We start from the raw sequence: 18,793 nt of genomic DNA on the forward strand, positions 1-18,793 counted from the left end.
GTAGAACTGAAACTTAAACCATACTGGAAGCTTAGTTGTGAATGAAAATGTAAAATAAAGTTGCCTTCACTTCAGTTTACTTTATTTGTAATTTCATTTTAACGTATGTTATCATTCAAGAGTTTGAAAACACTTTTTCACATTTTAGAATAATAGTAAATGCATCAAAACCATGGAATACACAATTGCAACTATTATAAGCCTGACCCCTGTTGTCACAGCTGCTGGGTGGAGCAGTTAAAGGAAAGCATTAATTTAAACAGAAACGAAACTTAAAAATACTGCAGTTTAGCTTTAAATAACAAATACAGCAGATTTCACTTTCAGTATTCTTAATTTATCTTTTTTGTATATAAAGTTATTGCATGTTTTAACAAGTAAGTTCACTCTGTGTTCATAAAGACTAAACTTAAATTGTCATTTACATTGTATAACAACATGAAATAAAAGAAATTCATGACTGACTTTGTGTCAATCAATGATTAAACTTAATTCTCCACAGAAACACACATTGTTCACACAGATCTTCATAGTGGAGAGAAATACAATTATTTGAACAGGGTCCATACCAAAGTAAACAGTGATCACCTGAATGGTGACTTCACAACAAAACAGTGTCAATAATACTACAAAGAGTATAAAACTTGAATACGTTTTATTGGCAACTGTTTATATATCTCATCAGTTGTTATTCTTTGAACAAGCGTATTCCTTGTGACTTCTGTACTGACGAATTTTAAGTTCATTGCACTTTAATTTTTAAGTTTAGGGATTTGTACGTTAATAAGTTAAATGAATTAAGATTGTTTAATTATGGATCCAAAATAAAATTTTTAAAGTAATGTTTAGTCATGATTACACGACATTTTAAGTACTAATAACATTGGGGCTTTCAGCAGTGACGGCTGGTGACTTCTCTTCCGAGGGGCGCAAATTCAAAATATGTTCGTCATTCAAAAATATGTGTTCATTGCGTCATGTAGGCTATACAGTTTAAAACTATGTGCAGTATTATTTTACATTTGAATATGTTTCCACAGACCAACATGAAAAACATAAAAAGCACTGTTTATTTTTATGCTTGTTATATTATAATTATGTGGACTATTGCTCATAATTTGTTATATTATTTGTTCCATTATTTGTTTATTATTTGTTTTCTATTACTGACCATTCACTTGATCAAATTTATCTTGAATTAAAGATAAAACACTTTTAAATAATGTGTCTAAATATTTTTTGGTCCCAATTTTTTTTTCAATTTTATTGATAGACCACTTTATGAGGAATTTGTTGGGTAATATGTCACATTTTTCTTTGTTTTGCTTTATACATATACATGTCCCTGTTCACCTCACTTTTAAGATGCTGGCTACGCCCCTGTTGTGAACACACCATGAAGAGCTGAGGTTCAGTTTAAAAAACCTGTTTGCAGCAGGGTTGTCATCAGAGTTGAGAGAAATATTAAAGGTAAGTCACTGCTTTTTCTTTCTGTCTTGTTTAGGAAGTTTATAAAATATACCAAGTAAATTATTTTATGCTGTTTCCATTTATCCATTTTATTATGTACACTGTAAAAAGTAATACCTAGATCTAACTAAAAAGTGAGGCAAGTGACTGTATGGGAAGTTTTAGGTTGAGTCAACTTGCAACCTTTTTTAAGTATATTGAACACACCATTACTTAATAGGCAATAAAATTGAGTTGAGATAACTAATTGTACTAGTATTACTCAGTTAGATAAACCTACTTTTCTTAGTACATGTAACATATTTATGGTTAGTTGTTGTTTTTTATTCCGTGAGATGAGGGCACAAACGTTTATTCAATCAACGCACCCACTCAGTTTCGTTTTGGGCAGCTGTAAAGCGTAACATACTTCAGTATGCAGTCTATGCACAAGTCTTCTGAACAATGGTACCTACAAAACTCAAAGAAGAAACAGAAACTCTTCCAAATATTGAAGATAAATGAACATTAAACACTAACAAGTCTTTCTTTTCATTTCAATTCAAATTTTACTCTCCAAATGCAGTCCCATGCAAAGCATGCTGTGAACTGCAAGTCCACTGCCTAGTCAGTTATGTTTACAAAAATAATTCATGTAGTTTTTACACAAAATTATTAAGTTAATTTCTTTCTTACAAATTTAAATGCATTATACATAGTAAAATTAAATTGAATTTACTCAATAATGTGTTCATTTAGAATTACTCACACTATTCAAATTTGTATGTTTTTTAACTTATATTTTGATTAAAAAAACAAGAATTTAAAATTTTTAATACAGTTTACTCAATTTATTTTTGTTAAATCTACTAAGGCACAGAAACACTTTTCTCTCTCTCTCTCTCTCTCTCTCTCTTTATTTTTATGTATCTGTAAAATATGACATTCTTTTACGATTCTGTTAATATTCTAATGATATTTTAATTAAAATCTATAACATCTTTTATTACATGGCCCTCTGGAATATCTGATTCTAATTGGCTAGTGGCGACTTTGGTTTCTTATTACCAACAGCCTAAAACTAACAATACAGCCTCATCTGGGTACTGCAATTAATCTTGACAGGCGCAGTTTAATGTTTACAATTGATAACTTCCATATACCCAAAAATGCAACCAGTTTATTTACTTTATGCTGTAAATATTAACATTAAACTTAATGCATTTTTCATTGATCTTTAGGCTACACTGTAAAAAAAATCCGTAGAAATTGCAGCTGAGTTGCCGGTAATTTACCGTAGATTTAAATTTATGTTATTTACTGGCAACATTTTGTTCAAAGTTAAATGAACATTTAACATTTACAATTCTTTGTCTTTACAGAGTAAAACTAAAAAACAGCATCAAGCAAAACATTCTAGGAAAAAAATCTGAAGCAAAAAACAAAAAAAGGTTGATGATAATTTCTGGTTCCCAGAATGCTTTGCATGAGGCTGTTATTGTATAGTTTTATTCTGTAAAGACAAAGACCTGCCAATATTCAAAATTCATTTAACCCTGAACAAACTCTTGCCAGTAAATAAAATAAATGCAAATCCACGGTAAATCACCGGCAACCCAGCCGCAATAACATTGAAATTTTTACGGACTTTTTTCACAGTGTATATCTTTACATGTTTGTCTGCTAGCTGATAATATTCTATTAACATTTTGACTTGAATTATCATAATTTGTACAGGTGTTAACATGTGGGCTGAAAATGACTTGGGTCCAAGGGCTCCACCATGCCTCGAAAGCCGCAGTATCCCCTCTTCAGACAAAGTCTACACAATGTACCATGGCACATCTAGAAAAGCTTTAGAAAGTATACTCAAACATGGCTTTCATCAGTCTGAAGATGGTATGCTCGGACCTGGTGTCTACCTCAGCAGAGATCTGAAGAAGGCCTCCAGATATCCTCTGGACCTACATGTAAATCAGAGAGTGGTTATGAAAGTAACAGTGGATGTTGGTAAAGTAATAGCGATTAACTATCAAGGTCATCCGCTGCAGAAGACATGGCATGAGGCCGGGTATGACACCGCCTGGTGCCCTCCAAATTGCGGTATGGTGCCAAGTGGTCTTGAAGAAGATTGCATTTGGGATCCGATGCGAATTACTGTCGTTGATGTAATCCGTCCAATGCAAGTTCCCCCGGGGGGTGTTCACTATTAAAAATGTTACCCCTTCTAAAAGAAATTAAGTACAAATATGTAATATGCAATGCTGACTATAATATTAAACATGTACCAAAGCTGTAAGTGAGCATTAATCAATAAAAGCAATAAAATTACAAAAAAACGTTTTTTTATTTGTACATTTGTAAGTACATCACAATCTCACTCTCAAAAGCATACATATTTGCGAATTTTGATTGATACTGAAAACGATACATTTAAAGGTGCCAAAGAATGCATTGAAATAATATTTTACAGTTTTTTTTTCGATTTCTAAACGACAGTGGGAACAACTGGAGTCACATGTGCAAAACTCTAACTACAGTCTGCACAGCAGCAGTTCATGTGGACCAAACTCTAGTTCGTTTTTCATTGCTTGAACACAGTTTTCAAAACTCTACACACTTAACCCATGACTTTACTCACAACCTGCACAACACTGTGGATTTACAGCACTTTGTTCAAATGCTAACACACTGCTGTCAAAACTGTGAACCACACATTGAGAACAGAATTGATTTCCGCATTGTGCCTTTCAAACACTGCAATTTCATATAAACATAAATTTATATATATAAAAATAGATATAGGTAGAGCTCAGAAAGACTAATTTTAGAAATGGAACAAGAAAGACGGGTTCATGGAGGGAGAAGGGTGCCAGGAGTGGCCTGATGCTAGAGAGAGGCAGGATTAGCCCCTCAATTATTTGTTTGAATTACAGTATGTACTTTTAGTTTCTACCTTTTTTTCTCATTACTGTAATTCCATAAATTACTCCAGACTACTGAAGCAAACTGCTAATTTTCATTTACCTTAAAGAATTGTGATGTTCTAAAAAAATTAATAAATCACGTGATAAATCAACAAATAAATCATTATTTGAAGAAAACATTACTTTGTATGAAGTCACTGAAATTGTTGAAACTGTAAAGATGAAAGTTTGTATTTTGTGTATTGGTGTTTGATGTTAGTGTTTTTTGCTTATACAAAATGTAGCCAGTCAAACAGTTATTCAGCCAATACACTAACTTTACATTTCATCTGACATTCATTATGAAATTTAATTATAAAATGAAAATATCCAGGTAAAATTAGTTGAAAAAAAATCCAGACTTTTATAAGGGCCTTCACTTCCCTTGGGGCCCTGGTAATCAGTAATGGTTTTACCCCCAGTCCGACGCCCCAGTAAAGCATGCTGACTTAAAGAGAAAGTAAAAGTTAAATGGAATATCTTCCGTTGTGTAAACCCCTGAATGCAGAAGGTATTCGATCAAAGTTAAGACAAACATCAGAGGTAGGAAACAATCACTTCTTTATTTTTTTCTTGTTAACGTGTGTGTGTAGGTTGGTATGTGTCTCAGCGTCAAGTACAGAGGATAAAAAAAAAGATTTGAAGAGACCGGAGACGTTTTTGACAAGCCCAAGTCCCCGCAAGAAAATTCAAGGTCAGCCCATTTTCCACTGCAGCAGAGCTCCACCCGACCTGGTCACCTGAAGTCCCTGTGTCAACCAGAACAGTTTGTCGGATTCTGTCTCGAAATGGCCTCCATGGTTGAATCAGTGCCCAGAAGCCAGCACTAAACAAAAGACAATTGAAAAACCGTGTGGCATTTGCCAAGGCCCACAGCCTGCTAAAAGGATGGACACTGGAAAAGCAAAAGGTTGATTTTTCAGATGAATCTTCTGTTGAATTACACCACAGTCACCTCAAATATTGCAGGAGACCTACTGTAACCCACATGGATCCAAGATTCACCCAGAAAACAGTGAAGTTTGATGGCGGAAAAATCATGGTCTAGTAACATCCAGTATGGGGGTGTGCGAGAGATCTGCAGGGTGGAAGGCAACATCAATAGTCTAAAATACCAAGAAATCTTAGCTATCTTTTATATTCCCAAAATTAAAAGAGGCCAAATTCTGCAGCAGGATGATGCCCCATCGCATACTTCCATCTTAACATCAAAGTTCCTCAAGGCGAAGAAGATCAAGATGCTCCAGGATTGGCCAGCCCAGTCACCAGACATGAACATCATTGAGCACATGTGGGGTAGGATGCAAGAGGAAGCATGGAAGACAAAACCAAAGAATATTGATGAGTTCTGGGAGGCATGCAAGACTGCTTTCTTTGCTATTCCTGATGACTTCAGCAATACATTATATGAATCCTTGCCAAACCGCGTGGATGCAGTCCACTGATATATTTATAAGCAGCATGCAAAAAACATCTCCCTGACACTTATAAAACACAGTTTTATATAGTAATGACAAGGAAAAAGTCTAATAATAATCAAGTGCTCGTATCGCGTTAAGATTAAATGGGAAAGCAATAGAAACATTATATAAGTATAGTTTTATTAACTTTTACCTCGCACCAAAACAATAACAACACCAAAAAAAACCCCCACTAAATATGAATAAGAAAACAAGTAATAGTTTCATCATGACACCAAATACTGCTGAATTTGATCTAATTTTTGACCATTTTGACACAGACAGGGCCAACATCAGTGCCAGGGAATCCCTGTCAGAGATTACAATCATTGATGTAATCGATCCAAACAGTTCTGAAATGTCACAAGTTCAACAAAGCTTTTGTGTTTTGTTTTAAGTGGAAACCTGCTGACTTAATAGTCATTACTAAATAAAAAATTGCAATATTCGTACGTATACTTCACTGACCTCTGGTTTTCGTGTCTGCCTGGTTTTATTTATTGGTTTCTCAGTTTTTTTGCTATTTTTTACCATTTTCGCTTGGGTTTAGAGTTAGAACAACTTTAAAAATGACATCCTAACCCAAACCCCAACTCCTACCGATCATGGCTTAAATATGGACAAAAACATGGAGAAACCTGTATATTAAATAACCTCCAACCTTAAGCAAATCTCAAATCTAACCCTAAACCCAAGCGAAAATGGTTTAAAAACAGGAAAAATTTAGAAACCAATAAATAAAATGACAAAAAAAGATGCACCGTTTAAATGAATGGGAAGGACTGGCGTATCATATGCACGCCAAAGTGGAATTTGGTGTATGTATTGCACGATTTTTACACTTCGTGCTATTTATACGCATCTACGTGAGACTGGGTTGGTACTATCATCTGTCAACTAGGTGCAGCAGTTGGAAAACAATCATGTAAACAGAAATGAAACCAAAACCACACTAGTATTTTAGATTTGAATAGCAAATATAGCTGATTTTACTTTCAGTATTCAGGATTTATTAAATTTAATAAACAATAGGTGAAAATTAAGTCAGACTTTACAGCACAAGTCTCAAATCTTATATAATAAATTGCTCCTGAAGTTTGTTAAAGCATACTGACATAAAAGCTTACCAAAATCTTGTGCCAAGTCACTGTATGCATAGTTGCAAAGGAAGTCCTGTCACTGTGCCGCTATGTTTGCAACGCCTCCAGGTCTTGTTACAGTTTTTTTCAGTCGCTAACAAGCATTTGTCCAAACAGTTGTCACATTTTCAAAACTCTAAACACAATTAGCACAGCATCGTTTTTTTGTGGCCATACCATTCACACATTTCATGTCGTTTTCACACAATATGCAGTCCGTGAACACATTTCCACAATGCTAAAATGTTCTTAACAGACAAGCTATACCTCCCAACAAAACTATGGATTGTTTTTGTAGGACAGTGAGAGATGCAGTGAGAGGTACAGTGAGAGGTGCAGAGCAGTGAGAGGAGGAGGGCCAGGGAGAAGAGCAGGCCCAAGGAGAGGGCAATGTAGAGAATGCATGGTGGTGGCACTCCAAGGGCTGCAAGAACAGTAGTCAGTGATGAAATTCACTGATTTCACTAAGAGAGGCTGGTGAAAAAGTGCAGCTCAATTGGAGGTGGTCAACAGTTGCCTCCATTATAAGCATCTTTCAATCTACCAACTGGTTGCTTTTTACATGAATTGTTTCTATTCTCATTTGACCTGTCAATAAGGTCATACAGTAATGCATATGTAGCATATTTTTGTCCCTCTAAAGATTGCAACGTCTTCACCCTCTGGGGGAAGAGGAAAGCTCCACAAAAATGATCAAGATCAATACTGTAAACTTTTTCTGTTCTATCATATTTTGTTTCTACTTTACCTCCTGTTGTCAGGGAAAAACTGTTTTACTGAAATGCTTTTGAATGTGAACATTGCTGTACATGTGGACATACAGTTCCCAACTAAGACATTTAGCTTAAAAACGGTGGATTGCATGTTTTGCATGCAAATACCTGTAAAACTGAAACATAAAAGTCTATGCAGTTTTTGTAATGTCAACAATAGCCAGTATTTTGAAACCTGGTGTACTTTAATTGATTGCATGTACTTTGTGAAGTGAAAATAAGTGTTATTTTTTGAAAGAATAATTTCATTTTGAGTCAGATTTCCAGTGATTTGGTAAAGTTATTATGTGCAGAGAAAGATGTGTTCTGTTTTGAAATGAAGAGTTAGTATATATTTAACTAAATGTGTTTTTGAGAAGAAAATTTAGCATTTGGCCAATTGTGTTTTGTAGGTGTGAGTCTGTGTTAAGTGTTTAGAAAAAGTATCTGAAGTATGGGTAAGCGCTTGTTAGCGATTGAAAAAAACTGTAAAGTGACCTGTCAGATATGAATTCAAAGTCTCTGCCCCAGATGTCGTCATTCTTTAAAGGTTGACGATTGGCTATTTTTACTGGAAGGCTGGACTAGAGCAGCCATATTGGCCGTTGCAACCTACCCCATTCATATCAGTACCATGATGCATCTTGCTGTTAATGTTAATATTACAAATCTTTGAGCATACTCATCACAGACAACAGAAGTAGGTCACCACTTCCTCTTTCTTTCTTGTTTATAAAGTCTATAAAATCTTATCACATCCTGAATGAGGTGAGGTACTCCATAAAAACCTAAAAACCTTTGCAGAAGGTCTGTTATCAAAGTAGAGAAACATCAGTAAGTCACCACTTTCTATTTCTTTTTAATTGAGTTTATCAAATCTCATCACAACCATCTATTTTATACTGTTTACATTAACACATTAACAATCTTTTATAACATGGCTCTCTGGAATATTTTGTTAAATTGGCCAGTGCCAAACAGTTTCAGATTTGTTATTTCCACATAAAATTTGCCTGAAACTAGTAATACAGCCTAATTCATTCAATTTAAATAAGTTTAATTATTTTATGTTGTTAACATATATCTCTATCTTTGTATGTACTCGTGATCTGATAATCTTCTGTTTAATTTTGATGGTAGTGAGATTGTCATAATTTGCAATTTAAAAATTACTTGGGTCCATGTGCTCCACCATGCCTGGGAAGCCCTATTTAACCCACTGAAAATAAGGTCTACACAATGTATCATGGTACATCTAGCCAGGCTGCAGAAAGAATACTCATGGAGGGCTTTCGTCAGTCTGTGGATGGTATGCTCGGGCGGCGGGCCTGGTATCTACCTCTGTCGAGATCTGCAGAAGGCCTCCAGATACCCTCTGAACCTACCTGTGCATGAGAAAGTGGTTTTGAGAGTAATGGTCTACGTTGGTAAAGTTAAAGCGATTAACTATCAAGGACACCCATTGCAGAAGACCTGGCATTACTGGTATGACACTGCCTGGTGTCCTGCAAACTGTGGCATGGTGCCAAGCGGGCTTGAAGAAGACTGTGTATGGGATCCAAGACGAATCAGAATTATTAATGTAATATGTCCTCTTCCATGGCCTTGTGTTTAGGCTACTATAATACCTTACCATGGCAGTAACTAAAATGTTACAAAAAGATAAAGTGCCAAAATCATGATATGCTGACAATAATATGCAACATGTACCAAAGCTATAACTGAGCATTAATCAATAAAAGCATTGAAGTTACATACTGTAAAGCAATCTTATTTTATGTTTATTTGTATAGAAGGTATAAGTACTTTAAGTTTTCACTCACAAAAGCATTTTAAGACTGAATACAATATAAATAAATTGACAGTATTTACAACTTTTTATGTATTTGCTTAAATATTATTTTTTTGTTAATGATCATATAGTATGTATCATTTATAAATGTACTATTTATGTTATGTCAACCCTAAATGTTGGGTTGTTTTAACCCATTTTGGGTCAAATATCATGATTTGACACAACCCAACACTGGGAAAAATATCCCAGCCTTTATTAAAGGGACACAAGGCAAGTCTGAGTATTATTTCTCTACTAGCTCCCCCTAGTGTCTGGGAGTAAATGCGTTCTATATCTGAGACTATACGAGACTGAAGGACCCCGGGTCGGATACAGCGAACTTGCAAGTGGGGTATTCTTCCTACAGACGGTAGGGGGGGCGAGAGAGTCTTTATTCGTCATTTAATGAGTCATTTAACCATATACCGACTTACTAAGATGATTTATTAACATAAAAATGCTGCCTTGTGTCCCTTTAAAGTGTATAATTTGTTAAATGTATTCCTTTAAGAGTTTTGATCTGCTTAATAGATACATTGTTGATTATTATCATTGTCTGACTACCTCTAAAAACCCTGTAATACCTTAGTTTCTGTCACAATCCTGTCAGCTTTTATGCATTTTTGTGTCTTGTTTATTGGTATAGGATCGTGGCGTTGTTACCTCTCTCTTGTGTTGTCATCTTGTGGGCGAGCTACTGACCTCTGTTTTGTGTTATGTGTTCCCAGTTGAGTCTGGCCCGCCCCCCTTGTTCTTTAGTTAATGACTCATAGTTACTCCCCTTACACGTTTACGTTGATAAGTTTCCCTATTGAGCAGTTTCTGCAGAAAGGTATGGGTTAAGTTTCAGTAGAACTGAAACTTAAACCATACTAGAAGCTTAGTTGTGAATGAAAATGTCAAATAAAGTTGCCCTCACTTCAGTTTACTTCATTTGCATCAAAACTATGGAATTACACAATTGCAACCATGTTATGACCAAAAACATAAAAAATAAATCAAAATTATTTTATATTTTAGCATATTCCGTGTAGTTTACTTTTGCCAAGATTTGTAAGTTGCAGTTTTTTGATGTCTCACCCTGAGATGCTTTATAAACAATATTGAGTTTACATCTATTCTGGGCTGTAACTGTGTTTTCTTCATTAATTGGTCCAAATTATTAATTTCTAAAATAATTTGTAAAATAAAAATGTTGTTCTCTAATGAAAAAAATGAATATGTTGGTACAATTTTTGTATTCTTTAAAAACCAATAGGTGGAAATTGAGTCAGTGCTGAATGTAAAGACAAGGATCTTCAAAAGAAAGAGTTGTGGACACACCCTAAATATATAAAAACCTGTTTGCAAAAGGTCTGTGATCAGAGCGGAGAGCAACATCTGAAGTAAGTCAGCACGTTTTCTTTCTTGTTTATAAAATCTCATCACAACCAGTTAAGTTGTTTTATTGTTCAAACATTAATACTTTTAAGGATTTTTTTTAAATCATTCTATCTTTCTCTGTCTGCAGATATTCTTGTATGTTTTTATTAGCCTTCATCTTCATAATATAAAATTATAGGTGCAAGCATGTGGGCTGAAGATGATTTGGTGGCAGGTGCTTCAATATGCCTCCAAAGCCTCATTGAACCCACTCAAGGTACAGTCTACACAATGTACCATGGCACATCTATAGAGGCTGCTGAAAATATATGCAGAGAGGGCTTTCGTCAGTCTCCCAGTGGCATGTTCGGGCGCGGTGTCTCCCTTAGTCGAGATCTAGAAAAGGCCTCCAGATACCCGCTGGGTTTAGATGATAATAAGAAGGTGGTTATTAAAGTCAAGGTCAATGTTGGTAAAGTAATAAAGATTACTAGAAATGGTCATCCATGGCAGAAGACCTGGCATGATCATGGGTATGACACTGCCTGGTGCCCTCCAAACTGTGGCATGGTGCCAAGCGGTCTTGAGGAAGACTGTGTTTGGGATCCAAAACGAATCACAATCATTGATGTCATTCCATCATGCCTGTTATACAGCAAAGAACCACAGAAAGATCGTGTCTACAGGATGTTTCATGGCACATCTAGGGAGGCTGCAGCAAGAATTAAAAGAGAAGGTTTTCGTCAGTCTGCTGATGGCATGCTTGGGCGTGGTGTCTACCTGAGTCGAGATCTAGAGAAGGCCTCCAAATACCCTCTGGATCTACCTCCGCATCAGAAAGTGGTTCTGAGAGTCAAGGTTAATGTTGGGAAAGTAATAGCGATTAACTATCAAGGTCATCCATTGCAGAAGACCTGGCACGATCATGGATATGACACTGCCTGGTGCCCTCCAAACTGTGGCATGGTGAAGAGTAATCGTGAAGAAGATTGTGTTTGGGATCCAAAACGAATCACTGTCATTGATGTAATGAGTAAAGGGGGAAATGGTGCTCACTATTAAAAACTACCTTTAGAAGGTAGTAACTAAAATGAATGTTACAAAAATGATGAAGTACAAATATGTATATGCTGACAATAATATGCAACATGTTTAAGCATCAATCAATAAAAGCATTTAAAACAAATAAAGTAGTCTCATCTCATGTTTATTTGTACAGAAGTTACAAGTACATTACTTTTTTTACTTACAAAAGCATACATTGTTGCACATTTAGATTGAGACTGAATACGGATGTATTGACTAGCATCAACTATGCCTTATGTATTTCCTGCATAAGTGATTATACATACAGTACACTCTTAAAATAAAAATGCTTCACACTACCATAGAAGAAACATTTTGGGCTCCAATGGTTCCATAAAGAACCTTTAATATCTGAATAAAAGTTTGTTGTATTGAAAATGTCAGATTATATGATCTGTTATGATAATTTATGGTGAATTTATGATGTATTGTTTATTATAATAAGCCTAACCTTTGTAAATTCTGTCACAACTGCTAGTAGTTTTCAACTGGGTGGAGCATTTACAGGAAAACAATCATGTAAACAAAAATGAAACTAAAAGATATGGAAATTTGGGTTTAAATAACAAATACTGCTTATTTGACTTTTAAAAGACAAGTTCGGTGTTTTGCACTTGGGGCCCTGTTTTCAGATTGTTTGTGGTGAAGTAGAGCGGTTTTGACTGAGGTTTCGACGTGTGCGGCTCCCCCGAGAGTTTTCGGGTGTTTGTTGTTTCACCTCCCACCTTTAATGGTGCACTGGAACAATCATTCCTAAAATGTATTAAACTTTCGTTTACAAAGACGTGAAACCCACAGAGTGGTCGGGGGTGTTCACTGGTGTGCTCACACAAAAATCGCTGCAAAAGATGCTTTCCAACAGGTGTTTTAGCATTCGTTGTTAACTTGTGGACCTATTTTTACAAACGCCTCACACCCGTACATTCTTCCGCTTAGAGCTTGAATAATAGACACTCCAGCCCAGGTGGTGGCGCTAATCCGCCATTGCCAATTGCAAGAATAGAAACGAAGTTCCCGGCGCGGAGTAATACCGTACCTCACAGCACATCTAATACAAGTCAATGGAGTTGGCATAAACTACGTTAAAACCTGTTGGAATGCGTATTTTGCAGCAATTTTTGTGTGAGCATACCAGTGAACACCCCTGACCACTCGGTGAGTTTCACGTCTTTGTAAACGAAAGTTTAATGCATTTTAGGAAGGATTGTTCCAGTGCACCATTAAACCCATTGTAAAGGTGGGAGGTGAAACACAAACACCCAAAAATTCTCGAGGCAGCCGCATATGTCGAAATGTCAGTCAAAACCGTTCTATTTCATCATAAACAATCTGAAAACAGGGCTTTAAGTGTAAAATACCGAACTTGTCCTTTAACACTTTTGTCATTCATTACAGTAAAATGAAAAAAAAACAATAGAAATTTTATATGAACAATAGAACATTTTGAATGAAAAGACCGACATTTTGAGGTCCCCATGAGTAAACAAGCTTATAAATCAAACAGAATGATGTTGAAAATGTGAAGTAGCCTATACGTTTTCTGTGATGGTTGGGGTTAGGATTTGGGTTACTGTAAAACATTTCAAGCTGGTTAAACGTAGAAACAAAAGTTCATCTGCTGTCTTAAAAATGTGAGTTAAATATACTTGAAGATATGCTTTGTTTCAACTCACAAGTAGTTACAGTTTTTACAGACGCTAGGACACATTTCTCAATACTTAGGTCACTTTTGCAAAACTCTTCACACGGTGAGCACAACAGAAGTCTATGTGGGCTAAACTGAGGATCAATTATCATTGCTTTGGCACAAAATGGATTCAATGACTACATCTCTCAAATTTCATGAATTATTTTCTCACTCAGACACAACAACTGCCAAAACTCTTTGTATGTACAGGCCAATTTGCACATGCTTACATACTGTTCTCACTGTTAAACTTATGTTCAAAACAATAACATAATACAAAACTGAATAAAACAGCAATTTGCTACATTTCAAAAGTAATATTTTAATGAAATATAATTTTAATCTTAAAATTAAACGCTATACAGTTTTTCTGAATTGCTTAAACACAATTTTTGAAATCATCACTCCTTTTCTTAAAACCATAAACACAAATCCCAATTTTAAACAAAATTCACAGAACCTCTGACTCTTCTAGCAAAATCAAACAATTCCTTCAAAACCATTTCACTTGTATTCAAAATCAAACTAAGCTTTCAAATCATACACACAAGTCTATAATATAAAACACTACAAGCATCCATTAGACACTACCTTAAAAAATGGAAAACACAACATCCAGGAGATCTGCTTACAGAAAAATACATGTTTATTGTACATAACAACACACTTGACAAATACTGTTAAAAATCTATATTACTGTAATCACAAGTTTAGTTCAGTGAATATAGTGAATACTTTACTGTAAGTACTGCAAGTAATTGTAAGTTTTCAATATTACTGTAAGCAGCACTTGTATTCTGTAAAAAGTCAGCAATCCAACTGCAAATTTTGCCAATTGCATCGTCTCTGGTGTCCTTTTCTTCCTCGTACTCTTCATCTGCCTCTCAGACTGTTTCCAATCCACACAATTGGTAAAAAATACCATTAGATAAAAGTGTGTAGAAATTTGAGATGTAGTGATAACTCGATGATAACGGTGTTGTAGTTGTGTTCAACTTTTGCATGCGTGTGTTTAGCATTTATAAAACAAGTTCACTGCAGTGTGAAATGTGTGATTTAGTGAGTAGTTTGTGTTTAGTGTTTTGAAAAAAGAGTGCATGATTTGACTAGTGGGTTTTGGCCTCTATGAATTTGGTTCAGAGATTGGGGTTTAGTGTTTTAGCAATTCAGAAAAACTGTAAAACAATTGGACAGTTGTACCAGCCACAGCTGTCCACAGCCGAGTAGATTAGCATTACTATTGTATTGTAAAAATAAACTACATAAAATATTGACGAATTCTGCGTCATGTCTGATTCATTCCAGTACCATATATTGCAGTAAATTATAAACAGAGATGCATCCTTGTTTTACACAAGAAAACATTGTATAATGCTACATGTTGTTAGTGTTTTTATGTCATTGTTTTGTGGGTGAGAAAGTGTGTTTGTCAGCTGTCAACGTTTGCTAGTGTTTGAGTTGATTTGAGACCTGAATAAAAAGTGTTTCGGTAGTTGTAGTGCATTTTGAATGTGAAATGAACTGCTTTGACAAGCTGAAAGTTGGTTAGGAAAACTGTGTGAAGAGTTTTGCAATAGTGACCTAAGTATTGAGAAATGTGTCCTAGCATCTGTAAAAAACTGTAAGACAATGTGTAACTTTACGTTTAACTTTTTGGAAACTTTCAAACATGAGTTTAATATCTAAAACTTTCCATGATTATTTGAATTAAATAGAAAGAGTAAGTCCACACAACTTAATGAGGCTTTCATGTTTTATCAAAATCATTGTCTATGGAAACCAAAATGTATGTGTGTGTGTGTGTGTGTGTGTGTGTGTGTGTGTGTGTGTGTGTGTGTGTGTGTGTGTGTGTGTGTGTGTGTGTGTGTGTGTGTGTGTGTGTGTGTGTGTGTGAATAACTACCTTAAATATACTGGTCAACATTTGAAGTGGATCAAGAACATTCATCAAGGTTGTCCTAAGACAAGAACGGGTACTGGGTATTGGTTCTAGGACAGCTTTTGGGAGAGGTTTTGATCCACTTCAAATGTTGACTAGTGTAGTTCATTACTGTTAATAAACCGAAATTATTCTGAAATTCAAAGATTCATAGTACATTTATTTCATGCTTTAGTTCAACAGTAACATTTTAGCTAAGCAGTAATGATACATCGTCACCTGGTTATTTACAGTCCTGCATTACTACAGTAAAAGTTTATTTTGAGTTTGTTTGCACCCTCCCCAAAATTCTTGAGCACCAGCTGCCACTGCTTGAAACCTTAGCTAATTCTCATGAAGAGCTTTTATATGACGGAAATAAAGTTGGCATGTGGATGTTTTTCAGGTGAAACTGGTGGTGTTTATGAAGTTGATAAAATCTTCTCTGGAAAAAACTGTATTTGAAGACTCTATTTGAAGTGGTTTTATATCTAAAACCACTCACTTGATTTAGTTAAAGTAGAGATTAGTGATTAAGGGGCAATTTCCCAGACAGGGATTAAACTAGTCCTAGACTAAAATGGAAGAGCTGTCCAAAAAGAAAAAAATTTGCAATGACATATCTTAAAATATACCAGTGCCCTTTGTTTTGCCTTAAAATGCACACAAGTAATGTTTTTAACATTTAAAAAATGTTAAAGGACACAAAGGACTCAAAATATCAGTCCTGGAGTATCACGACACATCACTGTTGCTAATAGCTTACATAATCTTTTAGACTTTACAGAGTCACACATTTCAAACATTAAAGTTTTTCTAAAGTTTATAAAATCATACTGACAGAAAGAGAAAGTAAAAGTTAACGGAAGATCATTTTAGTGTTGACACACCTTGAATGATGCTGTATAAATACCTGTTTGCAGAAGGCTTATGATCAGAGTTAAGAGAAACATCAACGGTAAGTAAGCTTTTACTCTTTGTTAAAATGATTCTGATGCTTGCTTAAAAAGTCTTGAAACATCTTACAGTAATTATACAACCATTTATTTTATGTACACATTGACATCTTTAAGGCATTTTTCTTATCTCTCTGTTTTATTGACTTATTTCTATTAATAATTTAATAGAACTGAGATCATAATTTGTACAGGTGCAAACATGTGGGCAGAAGATGATTTGGGTCCAAGTGCTGCACCATGCCTTCAAAGCCTCACTGAACCATCTGAAGATGGAGTCTACACAATGTATCATGGCACATCTAGAGAAGCTGCAGCAGGTATCCTAAGAGAGGGCTTTCGTCAGTCTTCAAAAGGCATGCTCGGGCCTGGTGTCTATCTCAGTCGAGATCTTAAAAAGGCTTCCAGATACCCTTTAGGTAAAGACATACCCGCCCATGAAAAAGTGATTATAAGAGTCAGGGTTAGAGTTGGTAAAGTCAAAAGGATCGACTCTCAGACGCACCCAATGCGAACAACCTGGCATAAAAATGGGTATGATACTGCCTGGTGCCCTCCAAACTGTGGCATGGTGCCAAGTGGTCTTGAGGAAGACTGTGTTTGGGATCCAAAAAGAATCACAGTCATTGATGCAATCTACCCAAAATAAGTTGGTGTTTTAAATTAAGAGTCATTTTAAATGTTACACTAACTGTTTAAAACAAACTTCATGTTTTTAAAATGATGTTCATATTGTACCAAATGTTCTGACCTTGAATTGTGTACAAACAAATTAAACATCCTTCTGGCATATATCTTTAAATTGTCTTTATTTTTAATTCCATGAATCTGTAAAACAAAAATAAAATATTAATCAAATAAACGGATTAGACAGTCACATGATTGTAACAAATATTTGCTTTATAACAATCATAGACTGTAAAAACAGAAAAGATGAATTCCCTTTCTTTGAATCTGCTTAATAATGCAATGACTTATTTGGTAAGTTTCAATGTAATATGACTCCATCTAGCACATGTTCTGTTTATCTTATATCACGTTTCTGCTTATAATAGATTTGCATTTTTTATAGAAATCCTGGCTGGGCACAGGAAATATAAAGCACCTTTATGTTTCATTCTTTGTTCCACATATTGGGTATTTCTTTAACTATTTATTACTCACACCCTTTCAGCTTTTTAGAGAAAAGTCCAATGTATATGAGTATCTTAAGAAGATAAAATTTAAAGCCGGTTTACCAGGGTTGGGACCTGTAACATGATAAGGGTACACATTTTTTACAGTCAGTGTAAGAGTTAAATATGCAGCAAACAATTTGTTTTGTACAAAATATATTTGCATCCACCAGTAAAGGTCAACATACCTTAATATCAGGCTGCAACTGTAGGGCAAGTATAGGAAAATAGTCTGAAGCATAAACGAAACTTTTGTATACTAGTCAACATTTGAAGTGGATCAAAAACATTCATCAAAGTTGTCTTAAGGCAAGAACGGGTACTGGTTATTGGTTTTACAGTAAGACAACTTTTAGGAATGGTTTTGATCCACTTCAAATGTTGACTAGTGTACTTCATCTCAGCCTGATATCATTAATATATTTACAGATGTATTTATGTTTGTACATTCAGGCTTTTGTATATTTTCAATATTTTTGAACTTTTATAGCCTACCTTTGCTCTAATGGTCTGGATATAGACTTATTGATATTTTTTTACAAATCCTTTATATTACATAAGATATATATTTTTTCTATCTTGGTATAAGCACGTTTTGCCTCTATGACAAATTGCTTTATTGTTTCTTAACCTTTGTAAGTCGCTTTGGATAAAAGCGTCTGCTAAATGGCTTAATGTAAATAGTTGTCATAGTTTCTGACTGGTTAGAGCAGTTACAGGAAAACATAACTGAAACTTAAACTGTAAGTATGGTACCATTTAAACGTTTTAAACATACAAAGAACTAGACTAGACTAGACTAGACTAGACTAGACTAGCACACTTGACTGGACTTCTTCACAATGAAAATGGAAAACGATCAAGCACAGGACAATGAATACAAAGGGATTAAATGGGGAGCAACTAAACAAGTAACAAAGAAAGGATAGGTGAGGGGAGTTATACAATGGCCCTGTCCCAAATGGTGCACTTCATGTGGACTTCGGTCTCGTAGCCTTAAATTGCGCGTG

The 18,793-nt window shown here is 35.1% G+C and overlaps 1 protein-coding gene and 1 long non-coding RNA gene across 2 annotated transcripts; both read left to right on the forward strand.

Annotated features, from left to right (window-relative positions):
• The first annotated feature begins 1,358 nt into the window (after positions 1–1,358).
• Positions 1,359–3,787, forward strand: LOC141366107 (uncharacterized). Its single transcript, XR_012371129.1, has 3 exons — positions 1,359–1,470; positions 2,495–2,574; positions 3,187–3,787. It is a non-coding gene; the product is annotated as an uncharacterized lncRNA (long non-coding RNA).
• Positions 3,788–10,930: 7,143 nt separating this feature from the next.
• gig2e (grass carp reovirus (GCRV)-induced gene 2e) lies at positions 10,931–17,402 on the forward strand. Its single transcript, XM_073871284.1, has 4 exons — positions 10,931–10,985; positions 11,111–11,995; positions 12,182–12,190; positions 16,821–17,402. The coding sequence occupies exons 2-4, from the start codon at positions 11,170–11,172 to the stop codon at positions 17,255–17,257; spliced, it is 1,272 nt and encodes a 423-aa protein (XP_073727385.1). The 5' UTR covers positions 10,931–10,985; positions 11,111–11,169; the 3' UTR covers positions 17,258–17,402.
• The last annotated feature ends 1,391 nt before the right edge of the window (positions 17,403–18,793 follow it).

The sequence above is a fragment of the Misgurnus anguillicaudatus genome, chromosome 9 (genome assembly GCF_027580225.2).
Source record: "Misgurnus anguillicaudatus chromosome 9, ASM2758022v2, whole genome shotgun sequence".
In the NCBI taxonomy this organism is placed as follows: Eukaryota; Metazoa; Chordata; class Actinopteri; order Cypriniformes; family Cobitidae; genus Misgurnus; species Misgurnus anguillicaudatus.

Bases quoted from the DNA above. Each gene is read 5' to 3' on its own strand.
- gig2e (XM_073871284.1), top strand. From the start codon at position 11,170: ATGTGGGCTGAAGATGATTTGGTGGCAGGTGCTTCAATATGCCTCCAA.